This window comes from Ictalurus furcatus, chromosome 3, assembly GCF_023375685.1.
Source record: "Ictalurus furcatus strain D&B chromosome 3, Billie_1.0, whole genome shotgun sequence".
Classification (NCBI taxonomy): Eukaryota; Metazoa; Chordata; class Actinopteri; order Siluriformes; family Ictaluridae; genus Ictalurus; species Ictalurus furcatus.
The window spans coordinates 5243776-5258265 of NC_071257.1; the positions used below are offsets into that span (position 1 = coordinate 5243776).

Below are 14490 nucleotides of genomic sequence, written 5' to 3' on the forward strand. Positions count from 1 at the left end.
ACAACATTTATTTAGAAAAGACAGAAAAAAAAGAAACACTTAAAAAAATATATACAGTAACAATACATAGCTAAAGACATGGCTTTCACACAAACATCACTTGCATTGCAAATAAAAGAGACATTTAAATAATAATCATCATCATCATTTCCAAATCCAACTGCAATCTTTTCCATTTGTTTCAAGATCGAAGCCAATTCATTCTTTTTTCTTCAAATATTTGAGCCGCCATTTTAATTTATTTTTTTTGGTATCGGCCCAACACTGGTCCTGGGTGCCAGGATCCTTCAGTTTCTACTTGCAATTGTACTGTAACTGGCACAAAAACAAGTGTCTCATGTCAAACAAAAGGAACACCGTTATGTGTACACAATTTTAAGATAAGAAAATCTTTTATTACTTCTACGTGGGGAAATTGTGTGTTGCAGCAGAGTGACAGCAAGAATAGTAAGGTAGAAAATACATAAATATGTAAAACAGACAAATATTTCAGACAAAGGGTATCACTATGCCAGATCAGAACCAGGAGGGGGGGATAAGAAGAAGAAAAAAACCCCCCATGCACACCATAGAGTCAGATTTACACAGAGTGTCTCTCTCTCACTCTATTAAAGGATCATGAGATATCACACACTGGTAAAGTAGCTACAGGTCTGACTGACTGACAGGTCCATGATCACTAAATAACTCGTTCAGACTGCTTTAACAATCTGAATGCTTTAAATGGTTAAGGCTCTGGGTTACTGATTGGAAGGTCGGGGGTTCAAGCCCCAGCACTGCCAAGCTGGGATATGCGAAGAAAATAATATCACTGTGCTGTAATGTACATGTGATCAATAAAGACTTCTTCTATTTATCTGAATTGAATTATTCAGTGAAACTAAAACGTTTCGTTTTAGGTCTACCGCATGTAGTAAGCAGCTCAATTAGATGTCACTGAGATTTTTCTTTGTTCAATAAGTTGACCGTTTACCATTATGTAACATCCTGAAGCGTTCAAGTTCTCTTACACCGCAGGAATGTGCCGTCGATTAACAGTAATTAGTAGTTACATTTATGGAACATCCATGAAACAAGTTCTTCTTGTTCTCACGTACGTTATGGCACCTATAAAACCTCAAAGCTCTCTGACCTGAAGACATTCCCATGTCTGAAGGAGCAACGTTACAGAATTGTAAATGTCATTAAAGAATGTTAATATTAATTCATATTAATAGATGACTGCTTCAAATCATTTATATATATTATTATTATTTTTTTTTTTTAAGTCTGCAGACAAGTGCCACAAATCGCACCAAAATAATCATTAGAATTAGTATTTGACTATTTATTGCTTTCCAGGAGCACTTTAAAATTATTTCTAAATGTTTCCTTTCATTATTTTGAAAAGGATCATTGCTGTAATGACTTTCTTTCGATTTGCCTAAAGATTTCTACAAAAACAGACACTGTGATTGTGGCTGTACAATGTTTCTCTCTCTTTACTAGTGTTAATACCGCTCAAGTGTGAACATCCATCTTTGATCTTGCAGGTAAACCACACTGGCCTTATCTTCCCAGGCTATCGGATTCCACCGCACATGCTGATCTTTATGTGCCTGTAGTCAGCGTCCAATCACAGCTGACAAACAGCATCGGCTGCCTCACAAAGCCCAATCTACCACCCGGTCCCCCTGCCGTCTTTCTCTCATATCCACATTGCTGGGTGGTGGGAGCTCGAAGGCCGAGCGCTCAGGCGGAGGGCGCTACTGTTCCATCTGTGAGCGTGTGCATTTGGCTCCGAGCTTGGTGGAAGCATACTGGGTAAGCCAGGATCCCAGCGACAGCCTCACCACAGGCTACGGCAGGAGATTTACCTGGGATTCCCAAACAAATGGCGAGACCTTGCACTGACCCTTAAGATACGTCATATATCGAGTCAGATATATACAAAAGTCAATGCATTATCTCGATTTATAGCTCACAGATCTCTCTGATTGATGTTTAGTGCTTGAGAGCATTAAAATACTACTAATTTGAAATCATCGTTAATCTAAAATCTTACTCAATTAATCAAGAGGTTCCTATGGACAAAACCTGGAGGTTTCTCACTGTTTACATTCATTACTTTATTGCTTTTCCCCCCTCTCTTTATTTTGTTTGGATTAGTTTCCTTTTTGATCATTCTGCTTTTTTCCTTTTCTTCACCCCCCCCCCCACCCGCCTCGCTTTCATCCCTTTCTTTCATCTTTCCTTCTTTTACGCTTGTTTATGTATTTCCTTTATTTAATTTTCCCCACACACGTTCTCAATGCACCTGCATGCAAACCTGCGTAGTTAAAGCAACAGTTAGTACGCCTGCGTCTTACTCTAAAATGAGGCGTCCTAAACAAATCTTAGAACGTCTGCGTCATCTTTGCACAGGGGAATATCGATTGAATTAGTGCAGCTGAGTGGAGTTGCAATTAATGACTGCAGCAAGAAATGCAGGAAGCAAAAATGAAAACGATTAAAAATAAATAAATTTTAAAAAAAGGAACGGAGGCATAAAATGGTTGTTTTAACAACGAAGGCGATCTTGGGAGAAAGCAAGTGTTAAAAACAAGAAAACAAAACAAGTAATAAATGTGTATGTATGTGAAGAAGTTCCTTCCACATATTCTGAGCCAAAGGAGAAACTGGAAACAAGTTGCACATTGAGGCTACTCTATTGCTGTAACTAAATTATGGCACATTTCAGCCATTTTTCCCGAGCACGTCATCCATAGCGCTCTGCTTTAGTGCCAAAGTGATTAGAGCCACACAGCCGCAGACAGTCTGACTGGGTCATAAATCACTGTGTGTGTGTGTGTGTATGCATATGTGTGAATGAGAGAGAGTCAGATTAAAACAAGAATGAGAGAGAACAGAAAAATAGTAAGCAATAGTAAGTGTGTGCATCGGAGGACAGAGTTGCAGGCTATATCCCAGCTGTGTTGTTCCTCTAGAAAGGGTGCACTGAATATGTTGGGAAATTATTAAGTACCTAGCACGTGTGTGTGTGTGAGTGAGAGAGAGAGAGAGAAAGAGAGAGAGAGCGCGAGAGCGCCAGGGGGAGTGGGGAGGGGGCCACTGACGTCAGTAGGGCCTGAGGGGGCTCATTAGTCACAGCCAAACTACACACACACACAGACAGACAGGATAACACCTCACCAGTTTCACACACCTCAGTAGTCAGTCACACACATGTCTGTAGTCCTGTACTTGCACCTTTGCTGGTTTGTTGACTGCCAGTACTCACAGACTTTTGACACGCACACATGCTGATTATAGGCTTGCATGAATTTTACACTCAAAAACCGTATGGAGAATATTCATTTAGACACACACACAACGCTTAAATCGAACAGGCTAAATTGGCCATTATACTGCAATCATAGATGTTACACAACCATAGTGGGGCAATGTGTTAGGAATGTGTGCTTTGAGGGTAAATGCAGTCACAAGATACAAAACATGACTGTTCACATTTTGCAGGAGGGAACTCCAGCTGCTCACACACTGTTCACCTCTGTTTATACTCGAGACCAGGAGATTCGCCTCAGACTTCACTGTTTGCATTTAACCTTAATTATACAACGGTTAGCTCCCAACACGCAAGCTGATTGGTTGAAAAAAGTGTTCTCGCAGCGATGTTGTATCTGATAACTGCACTTGTCCACCCCACCAACACCACCAAATATGCAGCTGACCACAGGTTGCTAAGTAACAGCAATGGTCACATTACTCTAAGCTGTTGAATTGTCCAAAAAAAAAAAAAAAAAAAAAAAAAAAAAAAAAAGATAAGTATAGAGAAAAATAACACGTCTTACTTTGGTCAGATATTATTATTATTATTATTACTATTATTATTATTCATATTATTACTACTACACAAAAGCTGTAACTGTGACCACTGAGTAAATGTTAAAAAATAGTAATGTTAACAAAATATAGCATCTCTTGAGGTCAAAAAATAACTTATTATAATTACTATTTTTTCATACATTTAATTATCCTTGGAAAAGGTGGACAACAACCAAAGCACTTCCTCATCAGCAAACCAACACGGAAAAACAGGGAAACCTGTGAGGAAACCGGTGTTAAATTTGGACTGTTTTCACAGAGGCAGGAACAACAACAACAACGTACGCTGCACTCATTCATTTTTCTTTTATTTCAAATTTTTTTAAAATATGAAAACGAGGTGCTGGCTTTAAAACAATTCATATTACAAAAAGCTTTAACATTTCTCTCTCGTTATTTATTTATTTCTAATTCATATTTCTAATTCATCTCAAATGAATGAACAATCTCAAATGACCCAGATGGGTATTTGCATATACTGACTAGCTACAGTAAAATAATAAAAAAAAAATAATAAGAAGAAATTTTTTAATTACCCAAATTTTATTTCTGCCCATGTTGTTCCTATTTTTGTTGAAGCTTTTATGAAAACTGAATAAGATTCCAGAATGCACATCTTGACCAGAGAATAGCTGCTGTACTGTAGTGGGCAATTTTTTTCTTCATATTTGGATTCATGAATTTTTCATTTCTAGACTTTGCATGGTGAAACGAGTAGAAGCAATTCAAAATGTTCCCTTGTTTTCCCCATTTTCATATCGAAATGAAAGGCAAATAAACAATAACATACACTGCCCTACCAACAAGCCACTTCTTGTGAATCTGCTTTTTGTGGTGGAAGAAACTGCACATGTTAAAATGTACGTGGGAAACAATGTTCTTAGTTTATGTGCGTCATCTTTGTCCTTACTTTGCAAACTGTTGCAATAGAAAGCAAAAGAACCACTTCCTCTGAGGTTTTACTGCTTAAATAAAGCATATGAAGATCCTGAACATGAATGTTGAGACAAAACAGCATTTCATTCTTCGGGTGCAACGGATCTAGAAATATAGACATGTCCACGAAGCTATCAGAATGAGAGCACTAGCTTAGAACATGGTATAGGAAAGATCTAAGGAATTGAGAGAGAGATGCAGAGAAACACAGTCACATGATTTGGGATCATCAGGATTGTGAGGGTCCCCCCCCTCCATCTTTGGAGGGCTGGGAGAGACGTGTGGGGACCTGTAGACACCCAGGCACGTAAAATGTTACAATCGAGGTCATGTGATGATCCACACAGCTCAAGCCATGGACAGAACATAACATGGCACAGACTCCTGCACATGGTATTGCTTACTGAGCCACTACAATTCACCACAGGCGGTAATTTGTCCTACAGTCGTATTCTTACGGTCTCATTGCCTGAGAAATTTCTGGTCAGGAATTCGTCATTGCAGAACAGACACTGCTCACTGCCCACACTGACCATCTTGGCATAAACTGTCAGTTTCACATCTCTTTACTGACTGTCCTCAGTTTCCAAAGAAGCCACAGCTGGATAGAGTGTTTTGCGGTGCCATGCCTACAGCCCGTAGTGTAGTAACAGTTTCAACGTAGTAGCAAACTAGAATTGAAAATTTTATGCATTGAATACAGACAGGCCATGGCAGTGCCGTTAAATAAACATCAGCACACTTAGATCGCCGCTTGTCCAATCAAATTCATCAGTCCACAGCACTCCAAAAATGCCTCTGGCTTTATCCAGAAATTGTTTTGCATACTTCAGACATCCAATATTGTGATGAGGTGGCAAATAAGGTTTCCTTCTGATGACTCTTCCATGCAGATCACGTTTGTGCAAGCAACGCTACGGAGTAGAACAGTGCACCAACACTCCTGTGTCAGCTAAACCTTCCTGCAGGTTCTTACTCTCATACTGGCATTTTGCTTTGCAGCATGCGAGCAGTTCTATCTGGTATTTTTCCTGGTCTTCCACAGCTCCTCTTAATTGCCATGTCATAATGTCATTTCAGACAGTGGAAATTGTGAGTTGGAAGCACTCTGACTTCTGTTTATAGCATCCTGTGATTTGTAAGCATCAATTAGCTTCATTTTCAGATCCTCAATCAAGTGCATAGAGGACAGCCAGCTGTGCATCAACATTAGCAGAAAAATGATATCTTTTTTAATAATTTTCTGCAGTGGTTGTGCTTCCTTCTCTTCACTCACACATGCACACACACTTTGTTGGAGAGATTAATGCAAATGTTCCATGCCTCCAAATTTGGAGGGTCTGAGGTCCTTGGTTTGTTTTTAGGAGGCCTTTCTGTCCACTATGAAAGGAATAAACATGATCGAGCACCCAACACATAGCGGATTATTTTCCAATAACAATACCTCAAAAAGTGTTTTTCCCTTTCATAACATGGTGATTTGTCAAAAATTACCACTATTCATTTATTAGTAAGTGACAAATATAGTTGCATTTAATGTTGGGGAGGATGTTCGTTCTGGTTATCACTTGCATTATAGCAGCTAAAATTAATAAAGTTTGTCAACAGGAGTAAATGCAGAATGCAGCAGCACACAGTCTTCAACTAGCCCAAAAGAACCCATCTCACACGCCTCTTCATGTCCCTCCACTGGGCTTCCTGTAGCTGCCTGCATCAAATTCAAGGCCTTGTCTAGGACAGCACCCCCCCACCCACCAACACTCTCCTTGAGGTATATGTTCCCTCACGCAACTTGCGATCGGTTAACGACCGGCGCCTGCGCGGTTCTGTCCGCGGACCACTAGTGGTCAGTGGTGTAATTGCAGGGGGTCCGTAGGAAAGTTTTAAAAACGTTTAAATAATATTTCATAGATATTTTTTGTTAACTGTATCAAAACATTCAAATGAGATTAGCTGAGCTGACGATCGTTCATTGATGGATTTATTTTAAATTTATTTACAAATGAAATGATTTGCAAAAACCTATGAGCGGTAGACAAGTTCAAGTCGACATTGATGGATAAAATAAACAAACAAAGGACTATTCAGAGAGTCAAATTAAATGTCACACCAACTATAAAATGTAGAAAAAAAAAAAAAAAAAAAAAACAAACCACAGTCTTCAAATGTTTTGATTCAATTTTAATGTTAATATTATTAATGTTAAATATTAATATATATTGACTATATAGTCTATAATTGTTGTGGAGTGAGAGGGTCCTCGTGGATTGTTTGAAATATGCTATGGTTCCAAAGCTCACAAAAGGTTGAGAATCACTGGTCTAGTGTACGAATTTTAGAAAGGTAACATAGTCTCAAATGGAACACATTAGTTTTTTACCAACCTGAAAAAAAATCCATTGATTAATCGAAAAAATAATTGGCCAACTAATCAATTATCAAAGTCATCGTTAGTTGCAGCCCTAATTTTATTTTGTATATGTGTACACGCGCACACACACGCATAAATAAATAATCAAACCACATTCTGCTTCATACTCTGCTTCTCTAGAACTCGATTAAAATCATGTATGGTAGCATTACTTGCATTGTTCTCCGCTTGTATTTCCTCATTCTAAGCCACTTCAGATAAAAGCGTGTGCTAAATGAATAAATGTAAAAGACAGATGATTACAGTGCAGTCTGGGCCTGCCACAGGTTCACCTGACTTTCAGAACAGCATTGTGTTTTTCTTTTGAACAGGATGATCGGTGTAAATTGTTATCATTTTGTTTGAAGATCATCATTTTTTAAATTTATTTATTTAATACTGCCCTTCAGTAGCTACATAAGATATTTACATATTTCCCAGAAAACAAAATAACAATTTGCACTGATCATACTGTTCAAAAGTTTACACCCCCCCATGGTGTTGCCTTCTTGAGCATCAGTGAATGTTTGCACCTTACGTAGTAGTTGTGCACGAGTCCCTCAGTTGTCCTCAGTGTGAAATCTCAATATCGTATAGCCCGTGTTGAAAAGGGGGAAAATATGCAGAAGGTGCAGGAAAAGCAAAGAATGTGCAGGACCTGGAGGATTTTTCTGAAGAACAGTGGGCAGTTTAACTGCTCAGGACAAACAAGGGACTCATGAACAACTAACACACAACATAAACACAGTCGTTGATAATACTGTGTTGTTACCTGTGTAAAGAATCAAGTGTACGGTTGATTTGTAGAAATTCAGGTATTATTGTGTCTTGTGGACTACATGTAAACATCTGTTATGTGAAATTTATTATTTTTAAATTATTATTATTATCAACATTTTGCAGATTCCGTATTCCGTATTTAAACTTACGACCTCAACTGTAAATCCACGGCTTCAGGTTCGAGAATTCAACAGCAGTGTAGGATAAATCACATTTTAACGGCAACAAATTTGTCCCTATGTCGTATGTGAAGCCAAAGTATAAACACAAACGGAGGGACGGCATCTTGGAGCTGACATCTTGTCTGACTGTTTTATTATTAACCAAGCCAAAGCGTCAATGCCTCGACCAGAGCAAAGCATTTAGACTGCGGACTCGACGTTTGCCTCGAGGGTAACATGTTGCCTTATATAAAAGCATCATTAAATCGATTTGGCTCAGATGTAGCCTCTTGTACTCTTAAAAAAAATAAAATAAAAAATGAGTCAGGTTGCATCCCTTTAAGTGCACGCGCACACACACTATGTAGAAAAGCACCGAGGCCGCTCAACATACATCCTCCAGCTCTGCTGCTGCGCTCATGCAAAAAACATTTCCAAAATGCGACACGTTGTGGCCCCTCCCCACACCTCCACTCCTCTGCGGCTGCCTGCATGCCCCTAGAGGTTGGCTATGACGTCAGAGGCTGAGCTTAGGCTGGCCGCCAGCGCTGTAGCCCCTTGATGGTTGTGGTGGGTCTGGTAAAGCGGACACAGTGCGAGCAGGACATGGCAGCGCCAGGCCTTTAATGACCTGTATGCACGCAGTAAACCATTTCGCCCAGGCTTTCACTGGCGCGCTTTCATTTGCTCATCGGCTCCAGTTACTCACACACTCGAACATACAGATTTGACAGTGAAAAGAAATGCAGTGTATTTAGTGCTTTGGCAATTGCAACTCTGTAAGTTTACCATGCAGTTTCTAGGAGGTTGTATTTATTTAGGGAGGGAGATGTACGGTATAATTCAACTACAAGTTTGGCATTTTATTTTAATGAACCACGCAAGTGTATATGTTCCAAGTTCAACGGATATGGTGAGGTCACTCTTTCTCCCGGCCAGAACCGTTTCCCCGCCAGTCTGATTCCATCTGAAAACCATGCACTGAAGCCAAACACCACAAGCTGCACCATGTAGAAAATGACAGAACACATTTTTGTAGATCCACAATGAATAGAGCGTAATAACTTTTTATGTGAAAACCAAGGAAGATGCAAGTTGTACAAAAACAACCACTACTCCCCTAGAAGCTATGCTTACATTTACAAGTATTGAAAACCGTTTATAAAGTCACATTTACTGTCTCTTTCACAAGGTGGTTATATAAAAAAATAGAAGAAGAAGGAAAAAAAAAAAGCTCAACACACCTCCGAAAAAGCCAGCAAAGATCATGGCACAAATAGCAAGTGGACACAGGAGGAGATTGTTGATAACAGCAGAGCTCATGCTGCTTTTGCAGGACAGCATACCTGTAGGAGGGCCGCTGCTCTTGCGCTTCAGCCATCTGTCCACCGTCTCTGCGCTCACGCTCTCCAGCACAAACTCATCCAGCATCTGTGGGTGCAGGGAAAGGTACGCCTTCACTTTCTCATCCGTCAGACCTGCAAGACAGCCACTGCCATCAGTCCCGGTGCTTCGCTTGTACAAATATCAGAGCAGTGAGACACACATTCGTCATAGTCATTTCGAAGAACAGTTTGAGTCAACAGAATTAACAGTGAATGAAACTTGTGGCACGCGCTAGCATGAGGCTGCGCTAATTGGCAAAGAAAATCACTCGCTCGGCTAGAGGAGAAAATCTGACCTCAGTGTATAACTAATGGCTTAATCGAAATAGCACACTGCTTCCCATATTAGTATAAAATACACAGGACGTAAAATCATGACTTGTCTGATACTTTGTCCAATAATGTTAGTTAGTATTTAACGAGTTAGAATTTTTTTCCCCCCGGTGTCTCTTTTAATGTAATTTAAGATTAAAACAGCAGTGATATAATTTGTGACCACCTATTTGTCATTTTTACAATTTAAAAATAAATAAATAAATATATAAAAATACACACACATATCTATCTATCCATCTCTCTCTCTCTCTCTATATTATATATATATATATATATATATATATATATATATATATATATATATATATATATATATATATATATATATATATATATATATATACACACACACACACACACACACACACACACACACACTATATATCTATCTATCCATCTATACACACACACACTAAATTCTAAAAGTTTTAGGGTAGTATGCAGTGAGCTTCAGCATTGGTTGACACAGGTTTTAAACATGTGCCTTTACTTTTACTCAAATTTCACCTAACTTTTGTTAAGTTCCAAATCGACATGTACAGTATTTGTTCATGCTAGCTCAAAACAAGATAGCTACTGTAAGCTTCAGATTTTGGCTACACCCCCACACCCTGTACTTTCCAGTAAAATTGAGCGAGACATGATGGAAAGTGTTTTGAAAACTCCATTGGAGAGGAATTTTTTTTTTATTTTTAAATAAAATAAATAAATAAATAAATAAATAAAAAAAATAAAAGAAATCTCCATCAGAGAAGCCTAAAAAGCTTTAAAAATTGAAAATCTAATGCTTATTATAAGTCTGAATTATCCGTAAAATTCAGACAGGACTTTTAAAAGACACTAGGTCTTTCCAGTGGATTCTTCATATTTTCAATCCAGTCCACTTACCCTTTACACTTAATAATTTTGACCAGATATGACGGATCAATCACATGAACTCAAAATCACCATGACCTCTATGACGTTCACATAACGTGATAGGGCTTAGCTGTTAAGAGAATATCCGATCAGCATAAGGTATGGTCTGATGCACAGAGCTTTGATATCGAAATCTGAGAAATGGAGCATTCTTAAATGACTCCGTGGGATTCGTTGTTTATTGTACTGCTGCTTCTCCAGGGAAAGACAGGCGGTCCCAACGGGGCTGAGGGAAGACGACGCCCAACTTGATTGTGTTTAATAGGCAATTAAGTCCTTGTGTGTTTGCTAAGTGCTGCCGTTTATTGTCTTTGTTGTCAGCGCGGGCAGCCATTTGCCGAGCTAGTGTGTGGTTTTAATGCACTCTGTGGCGTCTGAGAGCCGATGCTGACGTACATCCTCGGATGTGGCCTAGCCTCTGCAGAAGCCATCCTTTAAATGTTAACGTTGTAATGTAGGGCAAGTATTGGAGTGTAACGTCTGGATTGTATTTCTCGGTGTATTTTTATTAGGGATCATTTGGTCAGACTAAACGAGTCACTGGACATGTCGTTTTTATGAATGAAAACGAAACCAGTAAACGGTAGCGAGTTGTGTAACGATTAAAATGAGGAACGATAAAAGTACGTCAGAGGAAAGGAGAAGGAACCGGAAGGAAATTAGCTTTTGGTTTAATACTTAGAATGTTAGAAAAAGAGCTCATGAAAAGACAAAGAAGACTAGAGGGCCTAGACTATTTATTTATTTATTTTTTTGTTTATTAGCCAAGATGATGACTCTAAAAGCTACAGATCAAGATCAGATGTCTATGAATAAGAGTTGCTCATTACATTTTTGCCGTTATTAGTTACAGATCTGCTCCAGGATCATTTGCCTGATATAGGTCACATATAAATAAAGGATAAAACATAATGGGGTGTGCGGTTACACGAATTAATCGTGATGAGGTGGTGTGATACAGACACCATCCTGAACTGGATTTGTGTTCCTAAAAGTAAAATAAATAAATAAATAAACAAACAAACAAACAAACAAACAAATAAATAAATAAAAAGCATGCACTGAATTGATTTAATCCTCTTACACTACAGCAATGTCAGTTATTAGAATATCACATTAATTAAAAGAACACCACGTCATAACTTTTATCCATTTATAGTTACACTTTATGTTATGGAACATAACATGTAAGCCATAAACAGTCGTTCCAACGTACCGAAGACTTTCTCGTCTTAAAGGAACGCTTTACCTCTTTGACACTGGAGACTCCTCCTATGAAAGTTAAATGGACGCACTCTTTGCACAAAGCTTCAGAACTGGCCTGTTAATATAAACCTGTGATCTGACTTACAGCTGGAACTGCTCTCAGAGCTGCTGTAAGTATGGAATAGTATTCAACACCTTCTGACCAAGAAGAACTGAGAATTCAACAGTGCTGTGGTATGATGGGTAATAATTACTTACTTACTTGATGGTATTACATATTATTGAATTATGAATTGTATGCGTGCACCATAGTCAATGAAATTTCATATTCTTGTATTATTTATATTTCCTCACTGAATGTGTAAGCTTGAAGGGGATTACAGCTGGGAGGCATGTGTACCAAGCGGACACACACACACACTCGCACAGAAACTACGAGGGATCGCAAAACCCGAGCTACGTCTTTTGTCTGGACTTCAATGGAACTCCAATGGGGTAGCAAATGACTAAAGACTGTTTTGGTGCAAAACAACAAAAGCCAAACAGACGAGGACGGCAGAGGCTCTATGCTTTGAACACTAAAGTCGAACCAGATGCAAAAGTCATCCAGCCTCGCAGTCTTAACAGCAAATCTTGGAAAAATAAGCAATGTAGTGTCATTCTGATAGCCTGCAGCCAGCTATGAGCTGTGTGTGTGTGTGCGTCTCTTCTATTTGGTCCTTGTACAGAGACTGTGTTCATCAAGTTCTTGCACAGACGCCCAGGTCTTCGCACAAAACCGTGTGCACGCACACTTAGGAAAGGGTTTGGGGTGGAGGGGGGGGCTGACGTTGTCCAGACACGAGACAGTGCTCTTGAGCTGCGTACAGCCTCACGAGACTCCTCGAGTCAGTGCTGACGCACATAGACAGAGTGCACTGCTTAATAAATCGACAACTGGAGGGGATGTAGAGACACACAACGGCTGAAGCAACAGCAGGGCAAGGGAGCGTCTCGCCTCGTCCGTCTTCATTTCACCGCAAAGCGGAAAAGACTTCCTGAGCCTCTGAATTTATGAAGTGCACTCAGTTTTAGGCTGTTGAAAATAGTGCCAAAATAAAACTGTCCCTATTAATTGGTTTACGTCAAACTGTCCCTGCCGAACACTCAGTCAAAGACACGCTCTCTCTCACTGACAGCAAGTGCACGCTTAAGCCAAGAGGGGTTTTTTTTAGACTTTAGTCAGGTTTTCGATTTAACATCCTGCTGCTTACTACACTTCAAGCCTTCACTTATTCCAACAATACAAGCCTCTGCCTCTTTAAAGCCACAGAATGAAAATCTAGGACACCTAGCTTCCCAACCTTCCCCTGCCTTAACCCCGTGTCCTTCATAGTTCGGGCAATACACTTTCCTTTTTGTGTTTTGGCGAGAATTCTATCTGAGGGATTATGGTCAAATCAAGTTACATCAGAGCTCATTGGTGTAATACATACCAGAGAACAACACACAAGTTACAGTGGGGGAAAGAAGTATTGAACGAGTCAAAATTTTTTTCAGTAAATATTTCCAATGAGGTTATTCATATGAAATTTTCACCAGACATGCTTTGTCTAATCAAAGTGGAATGACACAGGAAAAAAAGTATTGAAGACACTAAGAAAAAGCAGTTTTCCAAGGCAAGGAACTAGCTGAAATCCGCAAGTAGTTAAAAAGTAATCATACCCCCCTCTATGCAAATTAATATCAGCTTTGTTGGTCAATTGATGGTCTATAAAAAAGGCTTTTCATTATCAAGGTGTCACACAAGAAACATCTCATGATGGGTAAAAGCAAAGAGCTCTCCCAAGACCTTCGCAACCTTATTGTTGCAAAACATATTGATTGAATCGGATACAGATGTATTTCAAAACTTCTGAATGCTCCAGTAAGCACCATTGGGGCCATTAAGTGGATACATCTCGCCGTCATCAACCGGCTATGCACAGGAGCTCCTCACAAGATTTCTGACCAGGGAGACAGAAGAGTAGCCCAAGAGCCAAGGACCACTCGGAAAGTGCTCCAGAAACACCTCCAGGTGCCATCGTCACAGAAAACAATAGGCAATGCACTCCACTGCTCACGCTCACCCCGCAAGACTCCATTACTAAAGAAAAGGCATGTCAAAGCTCGTTTAAAGTTTGCCACAACTCATTTGGACAAGCCTATGAAATACTGGGAGAGTATAGTCCAGTCAGACGAGAACAAAATTTTACTTTTTGGCCGTCATACTACACACCATGTTTGGAGAAGAAATGGCACTGCACATCACCCTAAAAACACTATACCAACAGTGAAGTTTGGAGGTGGAAGCATCATGGTGTGGGGCTGTTTTTCATCGCATGGTACTGGCAGACTTCATATAATTAAAGGAACAATGAATGGAGCCCTTTACCGGGAGATTCTTGACAAGAATCTGCAGCCATCCACCAGGATGATGAGACGTGCATGGACCTTCCAGCAGGACAGCGATCCA

At 39.6% G+C, this 14490-nt stretch overlaps 1 protein-coding gene across 4 annotated transcripts in view; it reads right to left on the reverse strand.

The window, feature by feature from the left end:
- Positions 1 to 14490, reverse strand: part of pde10a (phosphodiesterase 10A) — a 107685-nt gene that overhangs the window by 33061 nt on the left and 60134 nt on the right. For all 4 annotated transcript variants that reach the window (XM_053620466.1, XM_053620465.1, XM_053620467.1 and 1 more), the window contains exon 2: positions 9498 to 9629. In XM_053620466.1, coding sequence (XP_053476441.1) covers positions 9498 to 9629 — 132 coding nt within the window. The remainder of the gene's footprint in view (positions 1 to 9497; positions 9630 to 14490) is intronic.